Source organism: Primulina eburnea, chromosome 10 (assembly GCF_022965805.1).
Source record: "Primulina eburnea isolate SZY01 chromosome 10, ASM2296580v1, whole genome shotgun sequence".
NCBI lineage: Eukaryota > Viridiplantae > Streptophyta > Magnoliopsida > Lamiales > Gesneriaceae > Primulina > Primulina eburnea.
In genome coordinates, this window is record NC_133110.1 from 2,040,072 (window position 1) to 2,067,487 (window position 27,416).

At 36.3% G+C, this 27,416-nt stretch overlaps 2 protein-coding genes across 3 annotated transcripts; one reads left to right on the plus strand and one right to left on the minus strand.

Annotated features, from left to right (window-relative positions):
- Window positions 1-329: 329 nt before the first annotated feature.
- LOC140842404 (uncharacterized) lies at window positions 330-27,409 on the plus strand. 2 transcript variants are annotated; one of them, XM_073210282.1, is made up of 25 exons: window positions 330-818; window positions 1,967-2,128; window positions 2,806-2,880; window positions 5,615-5,693; window positions 6,366-6,430; window positions 7,065-7,154; window positions 8,717-8,806; window positions 8,936-9,022; window positions 9,247-9,330; window positions 16,910-17,026; window positions 18,479-18,510; window positions 18,702-18,834; window positions 19,357-19,836; window positions 21,121-21,662; window positions 21,750-21,813; window positions 21,945-22,052; window positions 22,209-22,376; window positions 23,334-23,459; window positions 23,964-24,034; window positions 24,736-24,798; window positions 25,699-25,771; window positions 26,531-26,650; window positions 26,740-26,817; window positions 26,978-27,028; window positions 27,122-27,409. In XM_073210282.1, exons 1-25 carry the CDS (start codon window positions 567-569, stop codon window positions 27,221-27,223), a joined length of 3,312 nt encoding a protein of 1,103 aa, XP_073066383.1. In that variant the 5' UTR covers window positions 330-566; the 3' UTR covers window positions 27,224-27,409. The 2 variants fall into 2 exon arrangements, with proteins under 2 accessions (XP_073066383.1, XP_073066382.1); XM_073210281.1 differs by having other exon boundaries at window positions 331-818; window positions 19,297-19,836.
- On the minus strand, window positions 13,484-16,056 carry LOC140803614 (uncharacterized). Its single transcript, XM_073159517.1, has 3 exons — window positions 14,986-16,056; window positions 14,271-14,867; window positions 13,484-14,099 (listed from the first exon to the last, which is right to left on the minus strand). Exons 1-3 carry the CDS (start codon window positions 15,750-15,752, stop codon window positions 13,484-13,486), a joined length of 1,980 nt encoding a protein of 659 aa, XP_073015618.1. The 5' UTR covers window positions 15,753-16,056.
- Window positions 27,410-27,416: the final 7 nt, after the last annotated feature.

A 27,416-nucleotide genomic window follows, 5' to 3' on the forward strand; every position in this document is an offset into this window, starting at 1 on the left:
GAAATAGATTAGTACAGGTGCCCTGACTAAAAAAAAGTCAACCAATAGATAAATAATATAAAAGATTAGGAAGATCCTTAATATTTAATATGCATAAAATTAATGTGAGATGATCATACAAATAAATTTTATTTAAATCGTTCATGAAAAATATTATTTTTCACATAAAATATTATTTTTATTAGCCGTTTCTCACAAAAACCTAATTTGTTGATATATTATATAAAATCATATCCTTTTTTTAATTATAAGTAACTATTTTTTTTTTTTGAAAAGAATTATAAGTAACTTTTATTATTATGTAAACACAACTTTTTTTACCAGTCTTGTTGATGCTACAGCCCATTTATAACGTGATTATTTTCTCCTCGTCCATGTGACTTCCAAACTAGAGTATTGAATCTCAATACCTAATCGATAAAGTCTCCACAATCCGATCGGAGTAAACCCCCGCGGAAATTCCATCTACCATTGATCGAGCTGAATTTTGTACACCTCCGATCTGATCTGGTGATAATGCGGCGGTGCGATTCGGCAATCCGCGGCGGCAGCGGGCAGTAACTGAAATGCAGCGGAACACGGATTTACAAGCACTGCCATTTCCTCTGAGTCCGTTTCTGCTGCTAAATGCCGTTGGCGGCGTTGGGGATTTAGGAGAGGGAGGGTTTGAATTGTCGAGGTATCTGTTTCTGGGATCGCTGCTCTTCTCCAGAGAAGGAGGCGGTATGGACTTCTCCAAGGTCGGAGAAAAGATCTTTAGCTCTGTTCGCTCTGCTCGTTCTCTCGGTCTTCTTCCATCTCCATCGGATCGCCCCGAGGTACTCAGATTTTAGTGTGCCGTAGAAGGGTAGAACTGACGACACAAAGTTCTAATTGAGTATGACGATTCTTTATGCACGTGATGAATTACTTTTGGTGGGTTAAATAAGTTATGATGATGGCTGGAGGGAGGGTGTAATATAGTTATGAGAATTATTTATAGTTTCCGTGAGTGCTCTTCTTGAATGATGATCGTGCGTGCTTTGCTGGGGCTGCCGGTTCCTATATTCTTGAAGTGACTCTTTGTTTGATATGCTTGAATATGTAGGTAATGGTAAAATATTGTGATACTTGAGTAGTCAAGAAAATGCCTGATCACTTTTTTGAGATTTTAAGTACCACTAATATCACCGGGTAGATAAAATCTTGTGCATCCATGAAATTTGGTTTATTTACATGGTTTATGAAGTGCTCTATATCTCATCAAATGTTAGATTGACATTTAGGATTTGAAGTTGTTCAATGGAGATATTGGCTATAGACGTAACATCTTATTTAAATGATTACATGTCCTCAATTATTGGTACCAATAAAAATGCCCATGTTTATTTGATTCAACTTGGGAATGTTGGCGTGTGAGCTAGATTTTAAACTTCACTGAGTTTTCTCTTTGTAGTTTGATTTTTGTGGCCCCAAATTTGTCTTCAAAAAGAGTGTCACCCATTTGAAGACATCTAGACTTTAAAATTTTACCGATAAAGCTAATTACTTGCTAGCATATGCAAAGGCTGCTAACATTGACTAAGGTGCTTATGACCATGATTATGCCTCATTTCTTAAGTTAAGGAAAAAAATCGGCAGAGAATTTCTCGAGCAAGTTCCATCCAAACATATCATAGATCTTAGTCGATTAGGATAATTAATATATTTTCGGAGAGATATTTCATTCCAGGGTTCTGCCTCACTGTGATAAGGTGTCCTTGAATATTTTAAAATGATTACATGTTTTTGGTTGATACATAGACTCAAATAGAGCTTAACCTATTAGTCGTGGAGGGATCATGTTGTCTTTGTTCCAAGTTCTCAGTATATTTGTTGATGGTCCCTTTATAAAAAAGTGTATGAGTATATTGTTGACTGAAGTACGTAGGGTAATCTGAGATTCATTTATTCCTGACTTGATACATTTGAAAAATATTGTGTTCAGGTTCCAGCACGAGCCGCCGCCGCCGCAGCTGTAGCCCGGGTTCTTGCTGGACTACCTCCACATCAGAGGCATGCTTTATCCTTGAGCTCGGAAGAGTTAAGTTCTATATATGGATGCAGACCTCAAGCCGTGGATGAGCTTGAGGAAGAATTCTTCAAGGAGGTTATCAAATATTGTTTATTTGCCTTTTTTGATTGACTTAAACTACTATTTAAATAAGGCAAGATCTATCACTAGAATAGATCATCTTAATGAGATGTTATATGTATTTTTTAGATACAAAAAATACTAACAACGCCATCTGTGACTTTTCATGCATTAAAAGATTTCAGTCATAAGAAGACGCAAACTGTCAATATTTTTGTGTGCCTGGGACAGTTTAGATAAAGATCTGATCCTGGGTGACATGTAAAAATAGACTAGTATTATGAGTTATCTTTGAAGCACTTTTGCCCAATGATACAAACGTTTCTTGTAAATTGCTTCTATATTTGACATTACCTGTGAAACTGTATGATGCTGTAGTTAGTTTCATGAATATATTATAGCTGATATTTAATTCAATGGAGAAAACTGTTTTGAGCATGATGTTGGAGGTATGATGCCTTACTTGTTAAAATGAAAATGATATGGTTGATGATTTCTTTTATGGAAGGACATGCAAAACATCTGTTAAGTTTTTCTTTTTTAGTTTTGATGTTGAATGTCCACTTTCATGACTGGTACTCATGTTTTACATAGATTACAGTTTTTGTGGTATGCGTGTTTTCCTTGAATATGTTTCACAATTATTTCCTACTCAAGCCATTCCATTGATAAATATGTTGTATTTGTTTTAGGAGTTTGATCCTGTTAAATATATCTTGGAACAAATTCCCTCTGAAGAGATTGGACCTTCGTATTTTGAGGAAAAGGTATCCGTCTTTGCTGCATTCATGTCTTGCCTACATACCATTTACTGTGATTGGTACCTGACTTGGTTTGCTTAATGATGTTGTGAATGGGGATGGATTCTTTTATATTATATTTTATTTTATTTTTTCTTGTCCATGTTGCATTTGTGACCTCTATTACTCCGAGCTTGCTTTATACATGTTACTTATTTTAAGGGTCTCTTCTCCGGGTGGGTTCGTGTGCCCTGAACATACTTATCTGGTTGGTTAGCGTTTATCTGTTTATACTGGCTTGTCGTGTACCAATCAATACTTGAATTTATCTTTGAAAAGTGGTTGCAGCACATGGATAGATGCATCTAAGCCATTTATCCTCCATTTCTGTTGTCTCTATTTATAGGGTATGTATGTTTTTACGTATGCGTGCATCTTTATTTGACTACCAGTACGCTCTCAAGTCTCTAAAATAAGACCAACTGTGTGCTAACTGAATGATATTGTAAAATGTTTTAAGGACGTAGTGTTTTCTTTAATGCTGCATCATTGGACCATGTATTAACTAGTGAAAGTTTAACAGGCAGAAAATTCTCTATCTTTTAAAAAAAACTGAATCAAGCTTGCGAATGTAGGGTAATCTCACCTTGAAATGTGACAAATTCAGTTTTGTTGGCATTTATAACTGCTTGATCGTGGTAGTTTTTCTCCTTGATAAATCAGAAAGAAGTTTAAGAGGATCAGTACATATATGCTAAGTAACAGACGATGTCTGAAGAAGTTTATCATAAATGAGGCTCTATTGAATTTTTTGATAGTTTGTGCTGTTTGTCCCTTAGTTAAGGCTCTATTGAATTTTTTGATAGTTTGTGCTGTTTGTCCCTTAGTGGATTCGATTCATGGTGTTATGGTTGATTGGATGTATGATAATAATTACCATATATTTTCTACAATTGGTAAACAAATTAGTCGAATCGATTCAATTATCAGCGACATTTTTAAGCTCGATCCTAATGAAGTAAATTGAATTTGAGTCAATGTTATTAGGCTCGAGCTCAGCTCACCCATTGTGCGCAATTGAGTTTTGCTGGTTGATTTGAGTTTTAAATTGAGCAAACACAATAAACACCACCATCTTTTTAGATTTTAGAAAAATGAAAGAAGCTGCAATAGAGACAAATCGTAAAAGAGGAGGGCAGATATTAATTCTCTCCCAAAAAAAAGCGTTAATCTCACTTATATAGCTAATAATTCACAAATCCCCACTTAAGATCGAAGCAGTGATTCTTAAAGTTTGGGGAAAAAATATCCAAAAAGAGAGGATCATGAAATTTTTTGAGATTCAAAGAAGTTCATGTCTGCTTGACTATCCTGCACCTCTGAAGAACCACTTATGGTTTAATGTATCGGTCGGGTTACAATGAATTTCGATCGTTTTGCTCTATAATTTGCGGAAGTTGAGTGGAGGCAAAAACTAGAAAATCACATGAATCGTGATGGGACGGGGCACACTCACTGGAGAATCTTAGATCTTACAGTGTCCTACACTTCCCGGAGATGGAGATTTTATGGGTTCATGTAAGACACGATTATAGACTTTTACATATAATCCCAAGAAAAAATGTGGATGTTATATTTATCATGGTTAGCGATCACGACTTGACCGTATCAGATATAGGAGGATAGATTTTAAAATGTACTAAAGTTTTTATTGAAAGCAGTTATTAGAAATTATGAAGAAGCGAACATTGCAAACTAACAATTTCCATTGTTGCTTTGAATCCATTAATAATATGATTTGCTTTAGATTGCAAACATCTTTTTTCATGAACCACATTTATAATCTATTTATCTGTTTAATAAGTTTAACCCTTAATTCAGCCAATTTAATAGCTTATTAATATTGAAACAATTCTATATGAAGAATACGGTATTTTGATTTAAATTCTTATAATGTTTGCAACTAGCACATTATGCATTGATTCGTGAATGCACCCAAATTGTAATTTATGGTGTTGCATATATGCTTGATACTAATAATTAATGTAATTGAATTATTTTAGTTGTCGATACAATTATATATAGTTATATAATTGTAAATATGTGTATGTACATATACATGTTATAGTTATATAATTGTAAATATGTGTATGTACATGTACATGTGCACATATATCACATTCGTATAATCCTATGTCAAGTCAGTTTTTCTGTTCAAACACATATCTGAATCTGTGGAACATAAATGAAAAGGACTGGAGAATTACATAGAAAATGTAAAATCTTCATTACTTATTGTTACTGGAAACGTAAGCATGTGCTAATGTGTGACTCATGAGCTACCGAACAAGGAAAATGAGGCTATAGTTCAATTCGACAAAAGTTAATCCAACTTGAGCTTTGTTTGAGTTCAAATTTAATTATCATTTGAACCACTGGATTTGTCTGCATGCCTATTCATTGATTCGATTCAATTTATTTTACTGAAATGCATGTCCAAGGTTCATTGGCTCTATTTAAGTCCATGTTCTTAGCATTTTTCATGATTGCAGTATGAATTATGGTACTTGTGACAACATGACAGTAATTCTAGTTGTTTGTGCCTTACATTATTTTAACTTTACCAATTTTCTAGCTTACCCTTGGCTGAATTGTAAAGGATTGACTGCGATTTTTCTTCGTTTAGACTTTAGTAACTATTTTTCTATTTGTCGGGCAAAATATTTAAATGAGATGCATTATGCTTCACATGCTTTTACAGGCCACTCTTCGCCTAGCGCAACTGGATAAAATTTCCGAGCGCCTATCACGTCATGTCATGGATCATCACGAAGAAATGGGTGGGTTTCATCTTTCGAACCCATATGTTCTGGACAATATGAGAGCTCTTATTGCATTTTTATCGGTGTTTTTATGGTTTATTTGGCATTGTTACCAGTTCATGCATTTTTGTCTGGTAACTTAAGCATACATTTATAAAGTCCATGCATTGTTGTCTGGTAATGCAAAGGTGCTCCCTCGCTTGGGTCTTCTTCTTTTTTCCCTAGAGCTTGGAACCATGAATCATAACTCGGGCATATGTTTATAAAGTCATTTTCGTGATGGTTGTGGCTGATAATTTTAGATCTGGTTGGTAGCATGTAATGATAGATGTGATTCCTATCCTCCTATAATTATGAACGAGTTTTATGAGACTATTTTCACTCTGTTTTTTCTTTGCTTTGAGCATGGAGTTGACTGGATGCTCACTGTTTTGATTCCAATCACATTCTTGTCTTGATGATGGAAGGAGTTTACTTATTTTTATTTCACCTTCATATCCTTAGTCTGGGAACTTGGCAGAATTATTTTTTGTCTTGTTTATTTTCATTACTTCTAATGCATGGGATTGATTGGCTGCATTTCATTTCCCATTGCATATCAGACACCATTCCGGGTCTTCTAATAATGAATTAGCACTACCTTATGAAACTTCTTCTTAGACTATTGTATCAAATAGATACTTGTTTCAGTGAAGGGTATGAATCTGGTGAGGGAACTAGAGAAGGACCTGAAGATTGCAAATGTTATTTGCATGGTAAGCAGGTGACTCTTTTGCCTTTCAGCAATGAACATTCACATGTACTTGTGTTCCCTATGTTTTCCCCAATTATTGGAAGGTCTGATAACAGACAACTTATTATCTTTTCCGAATATGAATTCCAAAACAGAAAATTGGACCTAAAGTCCATCACATATTCTATCAAATAATCAAAATTTATTTTTCTTGTTTCACATTCTTCTCTTTCTTTACCTTTTAGTTTCCACTTTTCACAATAAACTAGTAAGAACAAAATAGAGTGACCAATACCAGGTATCATGTGAGATATTTTGATACCTCTGAACGTGTTTTTAGTTAAATGCTTGTACCAAATGGGAGTGATCAAGGGGGAGGTAATATTCTATTTGGTTGGGTTTTTTAGTGGAGATTTCAAAGAGCCCTCCACATGTTTGTTCTAGAAACTTTTGAATTAAATATCTTCTTTTCAAGGTTTTTTTTATTAAATACATCATTTAGGTTTCACATTCATTAGACAAACTATATCTGTTTTGTGCTCTAAAGTTTCTGCCTGTTTCTAGTTTGTTTGCTTTTTTGGAAGGACTACTTCTGATTCTTCAAAAACTTCCAAACTCACTCGTTCAACCAGTTACTGTACTTTTGTTCTATGCAGAATGGGCGAAGACATCTTACCTCTTCAAGGAATGAAGTGTCTAGGGATCTCATTGTGACAACAAATTCCAAAAAGAAACAAACACTTCTGGTAATATCTCTCCTGAGAGTTTAGACAAGTTATCATCCTTTCAGCTTATTGTTTCTTCTCCTGCCCATGAAAGCATCATTACAGTCTGATGCACACAGATTATATTTTAAGATAGATTGACCTAGTTTGATTTCACTGTTCCTTATTTGTTTATTTGAAATTTGTTCATCATTGACATTTAGGATTTTTATAATCTAGATTCGCAGTAATTTTTGATTTTCTTCAGGCCCTTGTGTTATACTAATTCAGTGTTTAAAATAAGATATTTTAATCCAAAATTTCTCGATTGAGTTCTTGAAGAAACTACAAGGAAAACAAAATACGGTTGTTCAAGTGCGATTTGGTTCGATTTTTAATGAAAGTTAAGATGAAATCAAATTTAGCGGTTTTTTTTTTTGATAGGAAACTTATCTTTATTATAATAAACTTTAGATTACAAAATCAGTGGATGAGTGGTCCACAAAACATCTCCGTGATTAAAAACAAATTTCTAGCAAAAGATAAAACTCCAATACCTGACTAGGTCCGATATAAGCATATGCTGAAACTGCGGTATGTTGAGGGTCCAACTCGCGACTCTGAATCTGATTTTTTCCCATAGCTCCTCCCATGAATCCTCTTTGTCCCGGAAGATCCTACTGTTTCGCTCAATCCATACTGACCAAAAAATGCCATGAATCATTATCTTCCAAAAATCCTTGAGACCCTTCCCCTTTATGAATCCCGGTTCACTGAGCATCATGTCTTGAGATCTGCATGGGAAAGTCCAATGGAAGCCCAATTGCTGCAAAACTCTGTTCCATATTTTAGTCGTAAAAGAACAATGTAACAATTTAGCGGTTTTATCAAGTAACAAACCAAACCAAGAGTTTTATTTTGATTCGGTTTGGATGGTCAATAAGTTTTGTGTTTTTTTATTCCAAATTAAATATTTTGATTATTGTTAAGCATAATTTAGATCCTCATTTAACCATGATTAATATAGACAAATCTAACTACCATTACGAAATTTAGTAATATATTGTTTAACATTATATATATAAGTTTAACATTAAAAATATGAGTGTTCAAATGAATTGACTTTCTCTCTAAAAAAGTCCACCGTCATCTGTTGTTAGTCATTACATATATCATATAAATATCTATTAGAAAGAATAAAGAAATAGTTTTGAAAAGCAATAAAGTCAATTACAACAATTGTATTTTTACATGATAATCAAACATGTAGGATTGCCATTTTAACCACATTTTACTGTTACTTTTGATGGTCAATCAAACAAATCCGTCGCTATAAAAACATTTGTGACAAGTAATATTTCTCGCAACATTTACACATGTAATTAAAAGATAAAACTTACTGTAATTATATTAATAATCGGTTTGGTTTGGATTTTTTTATCTTCTAAATCTGGAACTAATATCCATACTTTGATTGACAAAATCTTCACCTCTGATCTCATTTTAAACTAGGTGACACATTGAGCAATGTTGTATTACTGGTTTAATTATCGAGCTACAAAGTTTGTATTTTAGTTATCTACATTATTGTTTGTAAATTGCAGGACTTACTCCCCATTCTAAATGAGATTGGCCATGCAGTGGACATGCAAGAGGCTCTTGAAACTCTTGTTGAGGAAGGAAATTTTTCCAAGGTATTATTTCACCTTGCTGGTTCCTTTATTTTTTATTCTTCAAGAAGATTTTTATGCTTTCACTTCAATTCTGTATGTGTATGGATATTTAAACTTTTTTTTGCTGAAAATGTGACTCGTCCATTTCAGGCATTCCAAATACTATCTGAATATTTGCAGCTTCTTGATGGTTTGTCTGGCCTTTCGGTAGTGAAAGAGATGACAAGCGGTGTTGAGGTGAATTAAGCAATTACATTTTGTTTTAAACCTACATAAAAGCAATGAGTTCTCCTGTTTCCTATTTGCCGTGCTTGTGATCTGCTCCTTCCATGTATAAACATATAGATTTGGCTACAGTTTGGTTGGGTTTGTGTTATTTTACCTATTGCCTTTTCATCTCTACTTCTGTCATAGATCATATTGCTCATTTTCTTTTCTTTTTTTGTTTCAATTTAATGCAGGTATGGTTGGGAAAAACTCTTCAGAAGCTGGATTCACTTCTATTAAAAGTGTGCCAGGACTTCAAAGAGGGTGACTATATAACTGTTAGTGCCACATTTGCTTTATATAAATAATTTAGAATTGAAATGCATAAAGTGCAATTTATTGGTTGGCCAACTGTTTTGTTTCAAGTATCTACTTCCTCTTCATTTAACACGATCAATAGTTGGGATTGGTTAGTCTTATAACTCGTGTTTTACTTAATGATTGATTTTATACTTGTGTGTACATCATGTTATGTTTGATGAATGCCCACATCTTTTTTTTTTTTTTTGATAAGAAACTACTATTACTCCTCTCTTGTTTTTACTTTCTTTCGAATCTCATTTGTCAATCTTAAATCCATGCATGGTATGAGGTTACAATAGATGAACTTTTGTCGAGTTTTGGCTATAGTAAGACTAGGAGATAACAAGGTATTCAAAAACACTAAGCTAGTAAATTTAGTTTTTTTTTTTTTATATAGGAAACGATATTATTTTATTTAATATAACTTGCTGAAAAGTACATCAGTGGACTAGAAGTTCACTGTCTTAGAGTTGCAACAAATGGTAAACTAGTTCAGTGATACACATATTCCCAATGTCTTATCAAATCTAAAGCTGATACATTCGAGAAATCTTTATGGTTTCCAATCCACATGGCAACGTTAATCTTGATCTTCTCCCAACAACTGTCGGTCTTGTCCTCAATGTCTTCAAAGATTCTTCTGTTTCTTTCCAACCAAACAGTCCAGCAAACACAAAGAACCGCGACTTGCCAAAAAGTTCTACCTCTAGTCCCAGTAAGCCGTCCCAAATCCATTTGTAATAAATCCTTCGTTGACCTCGGTATAACCCAAACCAATTGAAGTTCTTGTAACGCTCGAGCCCATAAATTTGTCGTGAATGAGCAGTGGATGAAGATGTGGTCTTGAGTTTCTACTTCATTTCTGCATAAGGCACAGCGGCTGGGGCAAAGTGCAATGCCTGGGCATCTTTTTTGAATCATCTCCGAGGTCGGAAGCTTACCCAAAGAAGCTGTCCAAGAGAATATCTTAATCTTGATTGGGACCGGTGTTTTCCAGATAGAATCATACAGGGAGAAAGTAGGAAATAAGGTATGAGGAAACAAAGAATCGTAAAATGAACGGACAGAAAATACCCGAAGAATCCCCAGACCACTCAATCGAATCATCTACCCCTTCCACTAACCTCACCGATTCTAAGATACCTAATAGCTCCGACATCTGATCAATCTCTACATCTCTCAGCCCTCTTCTAAACTGGAAATCCCAAGAATGATTTAATGAGATTGGATCGAAAATGGTAAAATATGAAATTGGCAAATTGTGTATCTGTGAAAGCTGAAACAAAGCAGGAAAACAATCTTTAAACGAGGAATCCCCCCACCATCTATCCTCCCAGAATCTCACCTTATTCCCTCCTCTAACTCTAATAGAGACCTTCTGTTTAAAAGTCGGGTATATTCTGGAAATAAACCTCCACGGGCATCTAAAAGTCACATTTCTTGCTAACCCCGCATCCCAACCATTCTCTTGTAACCCATATCTGCTAACAATTACTCTCCTCCACAATGTTCCTTCTTCATGGAAAAATCTCCACCACCATTTCCCAAGCAAGGCCTTATTTTTTAAACCAATTTTGCCCACTCCCAAACCCCCTTTCTCCTTCGGTCGGCAGACCTGTTCCCATGAAACTAAATGCATGTGATCATCTCCATCCGCTCCATCCCAAAGAAAATTCCTCGAGATCTTATCCATTGAATCGGCTATACTTTTGGGGATCTTAAATAAAGACATATAGTATATCGGAATGGAATTCAAAACCGACAAAATCAATGTCAATCTTCCCCCTTTTGACAGAAAAGCTTTCTTCCACGAACTCAATTTGTTTTTCATCTTAGCAACAACGGGTTCCCAAAACGATGCTCTCAACGGATTTCCACCCAACGGTACTCCCAGGTAAATAATTGGCCAGTTTTCCTCACTGCACCCTAGGTGTTGTGCCAATCTTTCAACTTCTCTTTGGTCACGATTGATTCCTAACAACGCACTTTTCTCCCAATTGATTTTTAGTCCGGACATTTCACAAAAAGAATTAACCACTTGAACCATGAACTCTATGTGATCATCTTCCTTTCCGAAGAATAGTGTGTCATCAGCAAATTGGATGTGTGAGATCTCGATCCTTTCGGTACCAACCTCTATTCCCCTTACAAGATTACACTCTCTGGCTTTGTCAATCAGCCTTGCTAACACATCGACGACCAAATTGAAAAGAAAAGGAGATAGAGGATCTCCTTGACGTATGCCCTTGGAAGCCCTTATTTTTCCTCTCGGCCGCCCATTAATCATGATCGAGAATGTTACATTCGAAATACAGCCTTGCATCCATGATCTCCATCTTCTTCCAAATCCTTTTTTCAGCAAAACGAAGTCCAAGAATTCCCAACTCACATTGTCATATGCCTTCTCAAAATCCAATTTCAACACCCATCCTTTTTTCCTCTTTTTCCTCCCTTCTTCTAACAGCTCATTAGCAATTAATCCGCAGTCTAGAATCTGCCTGCCTTCAACAAATGCATTTTGTGAATTCGATATTGTATCAGCTATCACCTTCTTCAATCTAGCTGTCAAGACTTTTGCAATAATCTTGTATAAACTGGTTATAAGACTTATCGGCCTGTAATCCTTGACTTTAAATGAATCAGCTTTCTTCCTAATCAAGCAAATGTAAGTCTCATTCGTTGCTCCATTTATAATCCCACTTTGGAAGAAATCCTCAAATACCATCATAAGATCCATCTTAATGGAGTCCCAACACTCCTGAAAGAACGCTAAAGTAAATCCATCCGGCCCCGGACTCTTTCCTCCATCGCATTGAAAAACTGCTTTCTTGACTTCTTCCTCCGTGAATTTTATTTCTAACTCTCTACTCATCTCTTCTTCAATTGGGCACCATTCCACTCCTTCAATTCCCCAACTTGCATGTGCCGAGCAACTGTACAATTTGGTGAAGTAATCTAAGATGATTGAAACAATTTCTTCCTCGCTTGTTGTAATGGAACCATCATTGCGTTCCATTTTTTCAATGGTGCATTTGCTTTTACGGTAGCTTAGTAAAGAATGGAAAAATTTTGTATTTTGGTCCCCTTCTTTAATCCATTTGATCTTACTTTTTTGATAATGCATTTGATTCATCCGACTTATCCCCTTTTCTAACATCATCCTTGTTTCTTTTCTTTCAGTGATCACGTCCTCCGAACTCCTCCCCTCACTCTCCATTTTGTCAATTCTGCTGATTTTATTTGACAATTCTGCTACATTCATATCCACCCTGCCAAACACCTCTTTGTTCCATTTTTTAACTTCTCCCTTGATTGATTTTAGTTTCATCATGAAGCTGTAGCCTGGCCAGCCTTGAGAAATTGCATTTGACCACCACAATTGTGCCGATTGTTTGAATCTCGAATCTGTTAACCACACGTTTTCAAATCTGAATGGTGTTGGTCCCCATTTTGATTTTGTCAAATCAAGAACGAGGGGAAAATGATCTGATGTCATTCTCGGCAAAATTGATTGTCTGTAGTTTGGGAATATCTCCATCCACCCCGATGTAAACATGAATCTGTCCAGCCTGCAACAAATTGGAGGATTCCGAAGGTTGGACCAAGTGATTTTTCCATTCAGCAAAGGCGGATCGCATAATTCCAGTTCCTGTATCAAATTATCGAAGCAGGCCATACTCGACGTGGTTGAAAAGCTATTGATTTTGTCTCCTGTTGATCTTACTACATTGAAGTCTCCCCCCAAGCACCATCTATGACCGCAAATGACACTCAGGCCAGCAAGTTCATCCCAAAAATCTGATCTAAATTTTGGTTGACATTGTCCATATATAGCTGTGAACCACCTTCTGATTGAGTTTCCTTTTGAATAAGAATTGAAACCGAGAACTCACCGATCAAATTATCCTTAACCGCAATAACCCTTGGATCCCACATAATCAAAATACCCCCAGACCGACCATTCCACAAATCTTGATTTCCAAATACTTGAAATAAATCTCCTATCCACCGTTAATCTTTTAATCTCCTGGAGTAGGATTAAATCTGGTTTTTCCTTGGTTAGTACGGCTCGAATTAACCCTCTCCTTGCTGCCGACCCACTCCCTCTTATATTCCATGAGAGAACTTTCATCGATTCACTTCAACTTCCCTGGGATTCTCTTTACCACTATCAACATGGCCTACCAACCTTATATCAGGCATAACCGACTCTTTTAAACCCACCTTCTCTACACCCATCCTTTCCAAGCACTCATTTTGTAATGCGTTTTTTGACTCCAAAATCCCCAGCCCCACATCTTTCTCTCCTTCAACCCCTCCCTCAAGATGCCCTAAGAATTTATTTCCAGATACACCCAACTTATGACCCACTGAAGAATCTCTCTGCCCAAACTTAACCTCTAACCCTCCCCCCAACCCAAGTAACGAATCTGAAACGTTAATAGAATGGGAAGAACAGTGGTGAGAAGAAGGAATGTAGGGTAATTTGCAAACCTTACTCGGAGATTCTTCAAAAAATTCGCCCAAATCATCGAATTCCAATGAATGCCTTGTCAGCTTATCCGATTGATCTGAGATATGACTTCCCGCGTCGCTGAACTCTCCACCTTCGTCTGAAATATCATCCCTCATTCGTTGATTAAGATTCTCCACCCAATATTCGTTCCCCGCAAGAATCGAATCTTTCTCGACATCTTCAATTGATCTCTTTGATGCTTCACCATTTTGCAAGCGATGTTTTCTGCTGTAAACGAAATCAAACTGCCTATCAGTTGAGCATATGTCCGTGACTCGTGCCTGAGGGCTTGACGTTGGTGATACGGAGCTTTCTGTAGTTTCAATCTTCCCCTTCGTGAATTCAATCGCGTCTTTCGGCTTTATCTTTTTGAGAATCTTTAAATGTTTCCCTTGCTACCATGGTTCTGATGTGCAATTCCGTCCCTCGGAAATATCACCCCTGTCAGCACTCTGATGATCCTCTTTAAGTTTATTGTTGCAATTCTTCATCACTACACATTCCTTAGCAATCGTTGCAACTCTTTCTTTGGTTTGTGCTTGTATGAGAGTACTGTTGTTCATCCTTCTTGGGTGAATGTCATGAGTTTCTTCAGCTCCTGTTTCTTTATCTTTTAATGTTGTCCCCCTACCCCATCCTGGCATAACTCGATCTCCGTTCACCACCGCTTGTGCATACGATCTCTTTTCGTGATGAGCATACGCTTCAATATTGACCGAGTCCACTAAGATCCGAATATTCAACGGGCCTCTAACAGTTTCAATAAGAAGATTTCTATTGATGAAACCTCCTTCCATTCCCATCACCTTAATCTTTGCTGCCGACAAGTCTTTGAGTAGGATGGTATCTTGGCTGATATTCAACAACCCTCCACATTGCTGACCAATGTTTTTGAAAAGCTCTGTTGACCATAGATCCCAAGGTATTCCCAGTAGGCGCACCCAGCTGTTGCAACATTCGTAAACTTCCTCCTCGGTGTTGCTATGCTGATTCCACCTCTCGAAAGACAATGTGACTCTGTTTTCAAGAAAAGACTTTTTCATTCGCAAATAGAACGACGCATCTGTTGCAACATTCGTAAACTTCCTCCTCGGTGTTGCTATGCTGATTCCACCTCTCGAAAGACAATGTGACTCTGTTTTCAAGAAAAGACTTTTTCATTCGCAAATAGAACGACGCATCCTCTTCATTCTGTGGCCACCACACTGCTTTATTGGCTTGGAACGGAAATACTTCGATCTTTCTTTTAACTGCCTTCCCTAGTGCGTTGGTCACCATTTCCCATGATATATTGACGCAATCCTTTGTAATGATGATAGCTTTCCTCCATTCCTTAGACTTGCATTCTGGTAATTGATCCATACCTATGTCATCTGGAACTCCCGAGTCCTTGGCATTCTGCCTCAAGTGTCCACGCTGCTGTGTTTGTGTCGTAGTCTTCCTACCATCTTTAAAGCTCGATTTGTTATCCCATCGGTTTGTCGAAATTTGAGACAGAGTATTAGCCATCCATTTCCATCCCTCATTTAGTCGTCCACTTGGTATGATAATGCGTTGTGTCTTTCCTTTCCATACTATCTTAGAAATTTCTAAATAATTCCCTCGACCATTGACAAATTTCTGCATAGACATTACTGCTTCTCTACCTCTGAATCTATTGAACATGGTACCTGATTGTGGTTTGTTGATGTATTCCCATAGCTTCGCCAATGTCCAGTGAAAACTGTCGATATCCATTTCCAGAACATAACTTGCGTTCCTAGTCCTCTCTGTTATCAAGACCGTATTGCCCCTCCTTCCCAAACAGATTAAGAAGAGTTTTTGTTCTATTTTGATCTCACAACTGGGCTTGAAATAATTTCTGCTAATCTTTCGGTACATTTCGAAGATTTTGCAAGGTTCAGGGATATAGTACGGTGCGAAAAGGCTTAAGATAGTATTTGAAGGTAATCGGCTAGGTTAAAAATTAAAGGTGGTCGATTTAGTAAAGGTAGGCGATGGGTGGATTAAAGGGAAGTCTGAAAAAATGAAGGTGAATGGTCGTCGCCGACGGCCGATGGCCGGCGCCGGAGACGAAGGTAAAATCGATCGATGCTACTCAATGTTTGGCTGAGATGATTGGTTGGTTGGAAGACCCGGTAATTTGAATTTTGGGAAAGGACGGGAGCATTTTTGAATATTTCTCTCTCTACCTCTTTATTTTCCACTCCTGACTCCCTAGTAAATTTAGTTGAACCTCAAACCAATCAAGGGGTTCCTTTGGGTGCAGTATATACTTACTCTAAATAAGAAAATAATGAAAACATCACTAGATAACTACAGATCAAGATAAAAAAAGTTGTATTATATGCTTCTATTTGATGGGACAATACCTACACTTTACTTATCTGATTAACTGGTGAACTTCATCGTATTGTGTTGAAGTTTTACTCATAAACTTTGACAACTGTGATGGGGCTTGTTGGATTGAAGTAGAACTTTCTACCACTGTAACAATATATTTATTTCATGGTATCTATCTATTAATAAATCCATTGGGTCACATCATGTTTAATGTAGTATTTTGGCCTTGATATTTCCACTCAAGAATGTAGAGGATATATCCTAATAGCACGGGTGTGGATTTGGTTTCAATCTTTTCACATTTTCCTGTGAGATAAGTGCTCTATCCTTGGTTGATTTCTTGTCAGAAATTAGTCTTACGAACAGAGAGTAAACAAGAAAGATGGAGAAATATTTTCTGTGTATTATTCCAATGAACAAGGCAAGAGTATGTATGCAAGAGTTGAGTACAGCTGTCAAAACTAACTGAAAAATTAACTAAGCTACTTATAAGCGACTAAATTAACAAATATACACAGGTGTTTAATAATTAGTAAAGGTTTCTTCATCATATTAAGGGTAAAAAAGTTATCAGCCCACAAATGAAGTTTCGTACCCTTTCTTTTCTTCTACTTTGACTGTGTCTGGTTCAAGCAAACATGCTGCATGGATCAGATCAGATATAATATTGATCCATGTTTTCTTCTTGTATGCAGGTGATCGATGCATATGCATTAATTGGTGATGTCTCTGGTTTAGCTGAAAAGATACAAAGTTTTTTTATGCAGGAGGCCCTAACTGAAAGCCACTCTGCTTTGAGGGTCATTGTGCAGGTGGTACGTTTTACAACATATCATTTATTCAAGCACCTATGATTTGTCGAAGATAGTTATGGTTTTAATTTGGAACGATTGAAGTGCAAAACTCAAGAAAGAAATTTATCATATCATCATTTACCCAGTGGACATCGTCATCAAACACTACTACATTCATGAAACTATTGAGTCAAAATGTAGCTCATGAGTTGGATTTCTGGAGAACCCGCTGGGTTAATAAACAACTACAATCTGCTGTACCTAAAGTCGTTGGAAATGTTCCCAACTTGCTCTCTGTAACCCACAGGATTGATTAACAACTATATTTTTTATGTACCCGAATTATGTAAAAACTTCCCCTACTTCCTCTCCATCTCTATGAGTAATTATTTCATGAAGTTGTTGCATATGACATATTGTGGCGACAATGATGATTAACTTCATTTTTGTACCATCCTTTTGGAGATACACCTCTATCATTAGCATCCTGCACTAAAACATGTTCAGTGTTTGTGTCGGATAATTTTTCTTACACTGTTCTTTCCTCCTTCTGCTACCTCCAGTGTCATTGTTGGTCTACTTGGGTTATTCGTTCTGTCATCTCCCCTTCTCTCACCACTTACAAAGAAGCACATTCGGTCTTTCTGTCCTGGATATCTCTGTATGTGTGATTATTGTGGAACTTGTCTCTGATGTACAAGAACACCTCCAGGAATGATTTCAATGATTTTTTTACGTACTGGCATGTTAGGGACACACCAGATGCATGTTAAAGACTCGTTGAAGGATTTGTGTATTGAATATGTAGTTCTTAATGCAAGAAAATAGGTGCATGTACATTTGACAACCTAAGGTTCATGAAAAGAAAAATAGGAAAAATATTGGGATGAGCTAAAGAAGAAAGCAACCAGACTGGTCACTTAAAGCTCATGTAAATCCACTCATGTAAATCCAAAAATATCTGTCACAGTTCTATATTTTTGTTTGTCACGTGCTTTATTGAAGACCATGCGAAAATACTTGAGTAAACTGGATAAATGATGTAAACGAAGTAATCAATCACTTAATGCTTACAAAAATAAATTGATTCGGTCATTGTTTAGCAAGGTCACTTATGATGTGTTTAGCTGAACCCCGTTGGACACTCCATTATTTTCTTTCATCTTAACTAATATGGCAGATGTTATTTACTCTCAACATATGTTTATAAGTTTGTAATCTTAAAGGTTTCTTAATGGTGTGTAATAATTGTATTTTTTGTTACTTATTTGCTTAAACACAATGTGGATATCACATTTTTTTGTTTTGGACTTATTTAGGATGGAGAGAGAGTTTAGTGGGTATGTGGGATCCATGCTAGATTATTTTTTTGTTATGGATGTCCAAAAATAATCTTTAACTCCTTGCATCGACTGTCTTGGTTGTGGATGTTATGTTCATGCTAGCAGCTAACAGTTTGACTTACTGCAGGATGTGGAAGATTCCAACATGCAGAATATGAGGTATAAGCTGTTTTTGTCTATTATTTGGCAAAGCACTAATATTGACCATATTATTCGGGACGCCTCTCTTTTCTCTTATTTTATGTTTGTGAGATATTCTTTTTAAGGTTTGTGAGAGATTCCTTTAGCCTATAAAGTAGCAGTTGTGATTGGATGCATTTCATGTTTTTTTGTTTCTCAATCCTGGCCAGGCTCACGTACAGTGATTTGTGTTTACGGATACCTGAATCCAAGTTCAGACAGTGTTTGCTAGCAACTCTATCTGTTCTCTTTAAGCAGATGTGTTCATATTATTCGATAATGAGCTTCCAACTAGACGAGAATGTAAGTTTTTTTGTTATATGATGTCGTCTTTTTGTCCATTCCTTTCTTCTCCTTTGTTGAGTATGTATTCTGGCAAGAAATCAAATTATTACTAATGGTTTTTGGAACTACGATGTATTTATCATATTTGATGAATATCTTTGGCATAATGCATCACAACCTTTATCATATATATTCATCTTATATGCATTGACTCTTCGAAGCTACAACCTAATTTGGAGAAATCTATTCTCTATATGTCTTGTCATTCTTTTTGTTTGTTTATTACGTCTCTAAACTACAACATCTTGGATGATATTTCTCATACTTCCTTTCAGAATATTCTGATGCAGACGGTTATATCTTTCTTATGGACTTCTTGCCTTAAAAAATCTTATTTGTAAATCTAACAGGAGTCGCAATGTGACTTGATGTGAATTACTTGTGACTGAGAGCGTCAATTTTCAATACATGCTCTAACAGGTTTCATCCTTCCACTCTCCGGGTGTGAAGCAACATAGTAACTTATCTGGGATATCGCAGGATTCTAAGAGGGAAGCTTCTTCCACTTTTCCAGCAGAAGAAGGTTCACTCGTTTCAACTGCAAGAGGAATTTCTTTAACATCAACTGACGAGCCACCTGAATATTCTGCATCTTGTTCTGATGGTTCCAAGTCTGTAGATCATCCCAATGATGAGGGACGAGATAATGGAAGTGCGGCATCAAGTAGTGGATCCCCATGGTTTCTCCTGCGAAAAGATGCTACACTGATTGTTTCACATACCATACAGAGGGGCCGGAAGAACCTGTGGCAACTTACTACAAGCCGGATAGCAGTTTTGCTTTCTTCTTCCGCTGCTACTTCAAGTAGCATTCATCAATTTTTAAGAAATTATGAAGACCTAAGTATCTTCATTCTGGCCGGGGAAGCTTTTTGCGGGATAGAAGCTGTTGAATTCCGACATAAACTCAAATCCATTTGTGAATGTTATTTTGTTGCTTTCCATCGACAGAATATTAATGTAAGTCTCAAAATTGCGGTCTTTTGCTTTGAACAAAGCATCCTTACAATAACTTCTTGGTAGCAATATGTATTTCTATGTTTTGTTTGTCCGCTTCATCTCCTTTTATGATTGTGTGCATAAATAACTACATCTTTTATGTGACTTGATTCATGAACTCATTCAAAATATATACATTTCCTAATCATTGGATTCCATAGTCTAAACAATGAGATTCAGGCACAAATTGTTACCGAGAAATTGCTATATGAAATAGAAGAATAATGGAGAAAATTTGAAAAACAAAATAGATTAGATGAAGAAATTTTGAGACGTATCACATGTGTTCCCACCCATTCACTCCAAATTTTCCTTACCCTTACAGCCTTACTATTCACTCCTTGCAACATGAAAATTCAGTGCTGCCCTTGAATACACCAGAAAGCTATGTGAAGGAATTAAGATGTATCTCTTATTCATTTGCTAACTAAATTTCAATATCTCATGAAATTAAGAGTTCTAACCTGAGGTTTGCACGTGTGCATGCCTTGATGCCTATGTTTGAGACTTCAGGAAGTTCAAGATTGACTGAACAAACTTTTCATTATTGTTCTTACCCAATTAAGATTCAGGAAGGAAACTTTCTGACTGGTGTCTTGACCTATGGCTATTTGGGTTTTAACTAGAAGTTTGACATCTTTCTGTGCATATGTGCATGCACTTGACAAAAACAGTTGCCATTAGCTTGGGTGACAATGATGTTCCTGAGTGATAATCTCTGGGGAGCTGGGATGATTATAGGTGTATTGAATTGGGATATTAACTGTGAATATTGGCATGCTAGGGTTTTTAAAAATGTTGATGAAGGTGGAAAGGGAGCGGGGAGCCGGGGAGGGCCCGTAGAAGCTGGTGAAATGGCATAGTAGTTTGTGAAAGGTTGGTGGTTGTGTCAATGGAAAGATGACGGCCATAATTTTTTGTCTGGAGAGCACCATGGTAATGTTTGAGAAGCACTGCTGTGATATCTGAGAACGAAGAATTGTTGGGTTTCGGGGATATCTGTTCTAATACTTGAGTTTTTTTTAAATCTTCTGAAGGTTATAGAAACTTCAGCTATAAAACCCCTTATAACCATGATAATTTTTCGTTGCAATAAATGATTTATGTTTGTCCAAATATTGATACTTTTATTCTATCCCTGAAAAAACAATCATTAAATAAAAAAATGATAAATTTCTCTCTCAAATGTATTTCTATTCAGTACATTCATCTAATATAACATTAAGATAATCATTTGGCTTCCAGGCTTTGAAAATGGTGATGGAAAAGGAGAACTGGCAGATAATGCCTCCTGAAACAGTTCAAGTAGTGAGTTTTGCGGGACTTGTTGGTGATGGAGCTGCCCTCATTATTTCACCCGATAGTTCTCCCAGTGCGAGAGTACTTCATGCCAATCGATCAGTTGGTTCAGTTGTAAGTGGATCAAAGAGGAGCGGATTTTCATATTGGCTTGAGTGCGGAAACCCGTTCTTGTTGAAACAGAATGTTAATTCCCTGGAGTATTCTGATTCCTTTCACCTTAATGGCGTAGCTACTCATGGAGAATCTGGAAATGTCAGTGGGAAGCTCCGGCATATTAAATTTTCTCCAGAAAGTGGTGATGCAAACTATATTAATGGGAGTCCTATTTCAGAAGATGAAAATGATGATCTCCATGCAGATTTTATTGACGAAGACAGTCAGCTTCCTAGTCGTATCTCAAGACCAAATCGTTCAAGGCATCAATCGTCTCATGGGAATGACGAAGATTCAATCGCGCAAACAGGATCATCACTTAGTCTGTTGAGGTATCCGTAGGGTCTTATATTCTAATTGAATAACAGATCGTGCATGTTCATTAAAGTCATTCAGCTTTGTTGCTGTTCATTCATCAGGTTGATGGACAAGTATGCACGATTGATGCAGAAATTAGAGATCATCAATGTTGAGTTTTTTAAGGTAGGCCGGTTACTATCTCGGTTAGACGCTTTTTGTTTTTCTCCCCCTCCCTAATATCATGTTGCGCCTCTATATTTGCATTCTTATCTTTTCTCCCTTTACGTTATAACTGAATAATCCCCTTTTAACAGGGAACCTGCCAGTTGTTTGGTATCTTTTTCCACTTTGTATTTGAGACATTCTGCCAGCATGGTATCCCCCCTGGTGGAAAGGGCTTTAATCACAGCTCTTCCTTGTATGTTTTGTTTATCCCTTGATTCATATTTTATATTGTTTGTTTACCCCTTGAAGCATTATGGGATATCATGGTTCTGTCGTCTTCAATATGGTGAATACATTGTTTTTGGAGTAAGATGGTTATCTGATCACCATTTTCTGTGTGTTCATCAGACAAGCTAAAGACTGCACTGTCGAGGATCACACAAGACTGTGATCAATGGGTAAAACCTCAGTCTTCACCAATTTCTTCTTCATCCCCAACGTCCTTGACTTCATTATCTCATAAAGATGTCACTCCTACCAGTCCTCCCACTCACTTGAATAGCATATCTTCTGGTTTGAAGGTACTTACGCTGAAGAAGTAATTCTGCTATTAATTTGTGAATATTTGATTCTCGACTAACATCAGTTTCTCTAGGATAATTACACTACTGTTTATTTTCTATTCATTTAGTTAACTGATAACAAGGATATATAATTTACATTTATATGATTGCTCTAGAATTTACGAGCATGTTACATTGTGTGTTTTCTTACGATCTGAACTAGGAAACATATATAGAGTATGTAATTCTTGAGAAGTTTTGCCTTTTTCCTGTTGGTGCATGCTTTGCCTTACCTTGGCCATGAAGTCTATAGATTACATTGCAAAGGGTCATATTTCCGAATCCGACCATCTTTTGATATTTAATTTGTGTGTGGAGTATGGATTTGGTACGGGAATATTCCATTTTTGTCTGAGGTTTGAACAAAGAAAATTTTTCCTCAAGTTCTGGCAACTTCTACGTTAATCTTATGTGTCATAGTCTTTCCTATTGTGGTCATCAATATCAAATTACTATAGAGCGTTCAGCGAATATATATTGACTTATTAATCTAAATTAAAGGAGTTATTAAATTGATGTTGTCTTAACATATGGTTCCCTTTTCATCCGGTGTTAGATTTTCTTCCCCACTCTCAGCTGTTCCTTTTATTACTCTGTATTACCTCTAGCTGGTATGTAATGCATGATGGTTTTTACTCCATCAGATTGATTCTGATAATGTGTGGATCCAGTCTGTATGTATCTTCCAGCATCCCTTTTTGTGATTTGTCCACTTTTTCTTCCTTTTCCGATGATCAGGATCAACACACCTCACTATGCGTAAATTATCTATGTTTATTGGCATTAATAGAATGTGCTGAAAAATCTCATTTTGACTTGGGAAGTTTTATATTATGTGATGCTGCCTAGTTGTTCTGACTTGGGGGTAACAGTTTGACTTTTATATGAGTGATTTGGATTAACATTATGCTGCAGGAAAGATGTGCTGGTGCTGACACGCTATCTCTTGTTGCTAAATTGTTGCATAGATCTAAAGCCCATCTTCAATCAAGGCTTCTGCAGAATAATGGAGCTGTAGTTGAGGACTTTTATGTGAATTTGGTATGTCCTGCAACTACATTTAGGCCAGCATGTTGCATTACAGACACATTTATTCAAGTAGTTCATTAACTGAGTGAGAAGAATTGTCTGGTCGGATACTTGGATTTCATTTCTTCAAACTGGTTGCAATTTCTAACTCGTGGATCTGCAAATACATACTGCTCAGATCATAGAATCTGACATAAAACTTTATCAGTTTGGTAAAGTTATCTACAGTTCTCAATGATATGTAATCATCAACATTACATTCAAATCATAGAAGTTGACACAAGACTTTATCATTTTGACAGAGTTGTATATGATTCTAGTGATTTTTGTAATTATTGGTTCATCTAATAGTTGGAATTACTTTTTCCTTGCTGATCATTGCTTGTTAACCATCGTTGCGCTAATACCGTCTCACACATTCTTGAGACAATTATGATACGTTAGTTGAGTTGACTTTATTAGGTATTTTTTTCCTGAGTGAATCTTGCAGCTATTTTATGTGGAATTCAATTATAGGTGGATGCTGTTCCAGAACTTACTCAGCAAATTCACAGGACTACTGCGAGATTGCTACTTCATGTTGATGGGTGAGATATGATGAGATATTATTCAATCAATCATCGGTCGTACATTCCTTTGGTTGTGAAAAATTTCCATAAGTAGATGTATGCACTTAAAAGTTGGTCAATTATTATGTGTAACATTTCCCAGACAACCCGAGGTACAGGAGATAACTTTTAAGTGCCACAATTTCAGAACCATTAATGCTCAATAGGTAAAAGGAAAGCAAGTTACTAGATATCGAATCCGTGAGAAAATCCTCGACCAGCTGCTCATCATGGACCTTTCAACCTTGGAATCTTCAGTTTATCTGACATCATGTAGCCTGAAACCCTATTTTTCAATAAACACAACTCCTGCATTTCTCACTTTAAATTGCCATATAAGTGAAGATCAATCATCTCACTGTGGACATTAATCTAGTCGTTTCCATCATATGTGTTGAAATCAAGTTATCACTCACTTCGGTTTCTTCCGTTATCTGATAGGAGCAACTGCTTGGATGGGTTTTTGTCTTTTGTTTCGTGACATATTTTTTTGGTGGGTTATTTAGAGTTCGGAGTCTGACTGAAAATAGGCAGATATACAGTTCAATTGACGGTTGCTTTTGGCATTTTTAATTTAGCAGCAGTAAATTGTTAATGGCATATCATGTTTTCCTTCTTGCAGTGTCTTTTCTAATTGCTTAGCCATATTGTTGTGGTATTGACTGGAAAAAATTGAGCAGATATGTTGATCGGATTGCCAATGCTAAATGGGAGGTGAAGGAACTCGGGTTAGAGCATAATGGGTAGGTTCCCTATCCTTTTTAACATGTTCATCACATCGAAGAAGTACTTTTTTTATATTGCGTTTGGATCGATAAATTTCAAACCATTTATTTCATTTAACTTGCTTGAATGTACAAAATTTAAGTGAATTTCAAATATACGCGATATCAAGTTAAGCAATTCCAATAGCAAATACTTCCAAAATAGATGTCATCTGAAGTTCATTTCTCAAATCAAATAGCTTTCTCCAAATCAAATTCATTGATCCAAGTGCAATCTTAATGGCATCATATAAAAGCATTAATTAGAAAAAAAGAATGTAGTCTACAAAAAATGAATTATCAAGACCTTAGATCATATAACAATATTCGATGGATCAAATTTATTTAGTTACTTCTCCTTGTTCGTAAACAAAAAAGATTTGAAATGTAAAGGAAGTATGACTGCTGAAGAATATTGAGATTTGGAGTCCATATGTGTTTAATAAGCATGAAGCAGAAATTTGGAAGTCTGAAGGTGTTTTGTAAAATTTAATGTTTGCTCTTTGAAAATTAAGATTGAAAGTGGTTCGAAAAGAACAAGTTTGTGATATGGTTTTGGTATGTTGAGTTTGAAAAGGAATGAACAAATTTTTGAAACACAATCGCAATGCATTGCAAACTTGTTATTTTTCATTTCTTGGTTTTCGGAGCCTTTACCTCTTCTATAAGCTTCGACCCTCGTCATACAGCTCCCATACAATTTAGTGAATTTATTACGGATCTTCAACCTAGGTTGTAATGTCTCAACTTGTCTCCTCTGAGTCCAAGATTTACGTATTTCATGCATTGGCTACTTTGTGCATTACTTCGTGTGAATAGAATATATATATCATTATTTGTTGCTGGAGGATTTAAGGACACATATAATTGTTTTAACAGGTATGTTGATTTATTGCTGGGAGAATTTAAACACTACAAAACAAGGCTTGCTCATGGGGGTATCCGAAAGGAGGTAAAGATTGCTCTAAGATACTCATATATGCTTACAACTTGGATTCTAATGAGAATTTTATATAATGTGAAACTATGGGATTCTTGTTGGCTGGTCGACATTCTCAACGGCCCAGCGAATTTTGCTATAGGGTTGTGAAATAGTGGTGGTAGGTGGGCGGTTTTAGTTTTTCAGTAACTTTTCACTTGAATGTGCTAGGCGCTGTTGTTTGCCGGCTATGAGTGTATGCTGCAGCAAATTCCCTTCTATGCTTTTTGACCATGTAGATGGCGATTTTCTCTTCATTGATACAATTATATTACACTCATGTCTATTATTTAATTATCCTACAAAAGAAAAATAGGAACTTGTCAGGTCTCGTGATTTATGGGATATCAAAATTAATCAAATCAGTCTGATTCTAGTGATACAGATTTTTACAGAAATCTTCTAATTAGCTGACATACATATATACAAGCTATTATTTTATTTCCCCATACTCCCCCTCAAAGCTAGAAAACATATGTTCCATTCCCAGGAGACAATATTCTGAAGATGTACCACTTTACACTTTGATGAGTACATTCTCAAGTTGCCCATGTGTAGACACATACAGGTCTTCAATTTCCCTTGGACAAAGTGACCATCAATTTTAAAAAGTGTGATTCGACCATGTTTCCTGCATTTATTTATTGGGCCTGATTAAGTTTTTGGTCAAGCAGTCATTATCAAAGTTAATGGTATATATATTTCTGCTCCCTACTGTTTACTTGATTCCAGGTTCAAGATCTCCTCTTAGAATATGGACTTGAAAATATTGCTGAAAGCCTCATTGAAGGTCTATCTAGAGTGAAACGATGTACAGATGAAGGGAGAGCACTTATGTCACTGGATCTTCAGGTTTTTCTTTTCTTGTGCTTGAATGATGTTTTTTCTTTCCCCTCTGTTTACTTTTCCTTCTGGATTTCATTGAGCCTTCCTGTTCTCAGGTTTTAATAAATGGCCTAAAGCACTTCGTCTCAATTGAAGTTGGACCCAAATTGCAGGTGGTTGAAACTTTTATCAAGGTAATACTGCATGTAGTGACTTTTCAAATGGGTAAAAACTTGCTGATTTTCACACTCGAAACCTGGCTTTACACGCCAAGTGTGTCTGTAAACGTATAGATCAGCATCCCAGCAGCAACCATCTGATGTTTACACCGTTTTTGTTGTCACTTGTAAACAGGCCTTCTACCTTCCAGAAACTGAATATGTTCACTGGTCACGCGCTCATCCAGTATGAAAATTAGACTTAAGTCAGCCAAATAATATTATTTTGGAACATCCACCGCTTTGTTTTTGAATTGTGACATGCCTTCTTCATTTGCAGGAATATAGTAAGACCCAAATTATTGGGTTGATCAACCTGGTCGCAACAATGAAAGGCTGGAAAAGGAAAACCAGGTTGGAAGTGTTGGAAAAAATAGAATGACCCCATGCTTTTACAGCTTAAGGACTTGAAATAAGTTCTGTGAGTCCATTTTTCTCCCGTTTCTTCTATATTTATAAAATACGTATCACCATCTGTGTAAATTGGATCCTTGCTTCCATTTTTTAAAAGGTGTCTCACTTGTAATCTGTCATATTCCTATAAAATAGTAAAATGTCATTGGCTGTATCTTTTC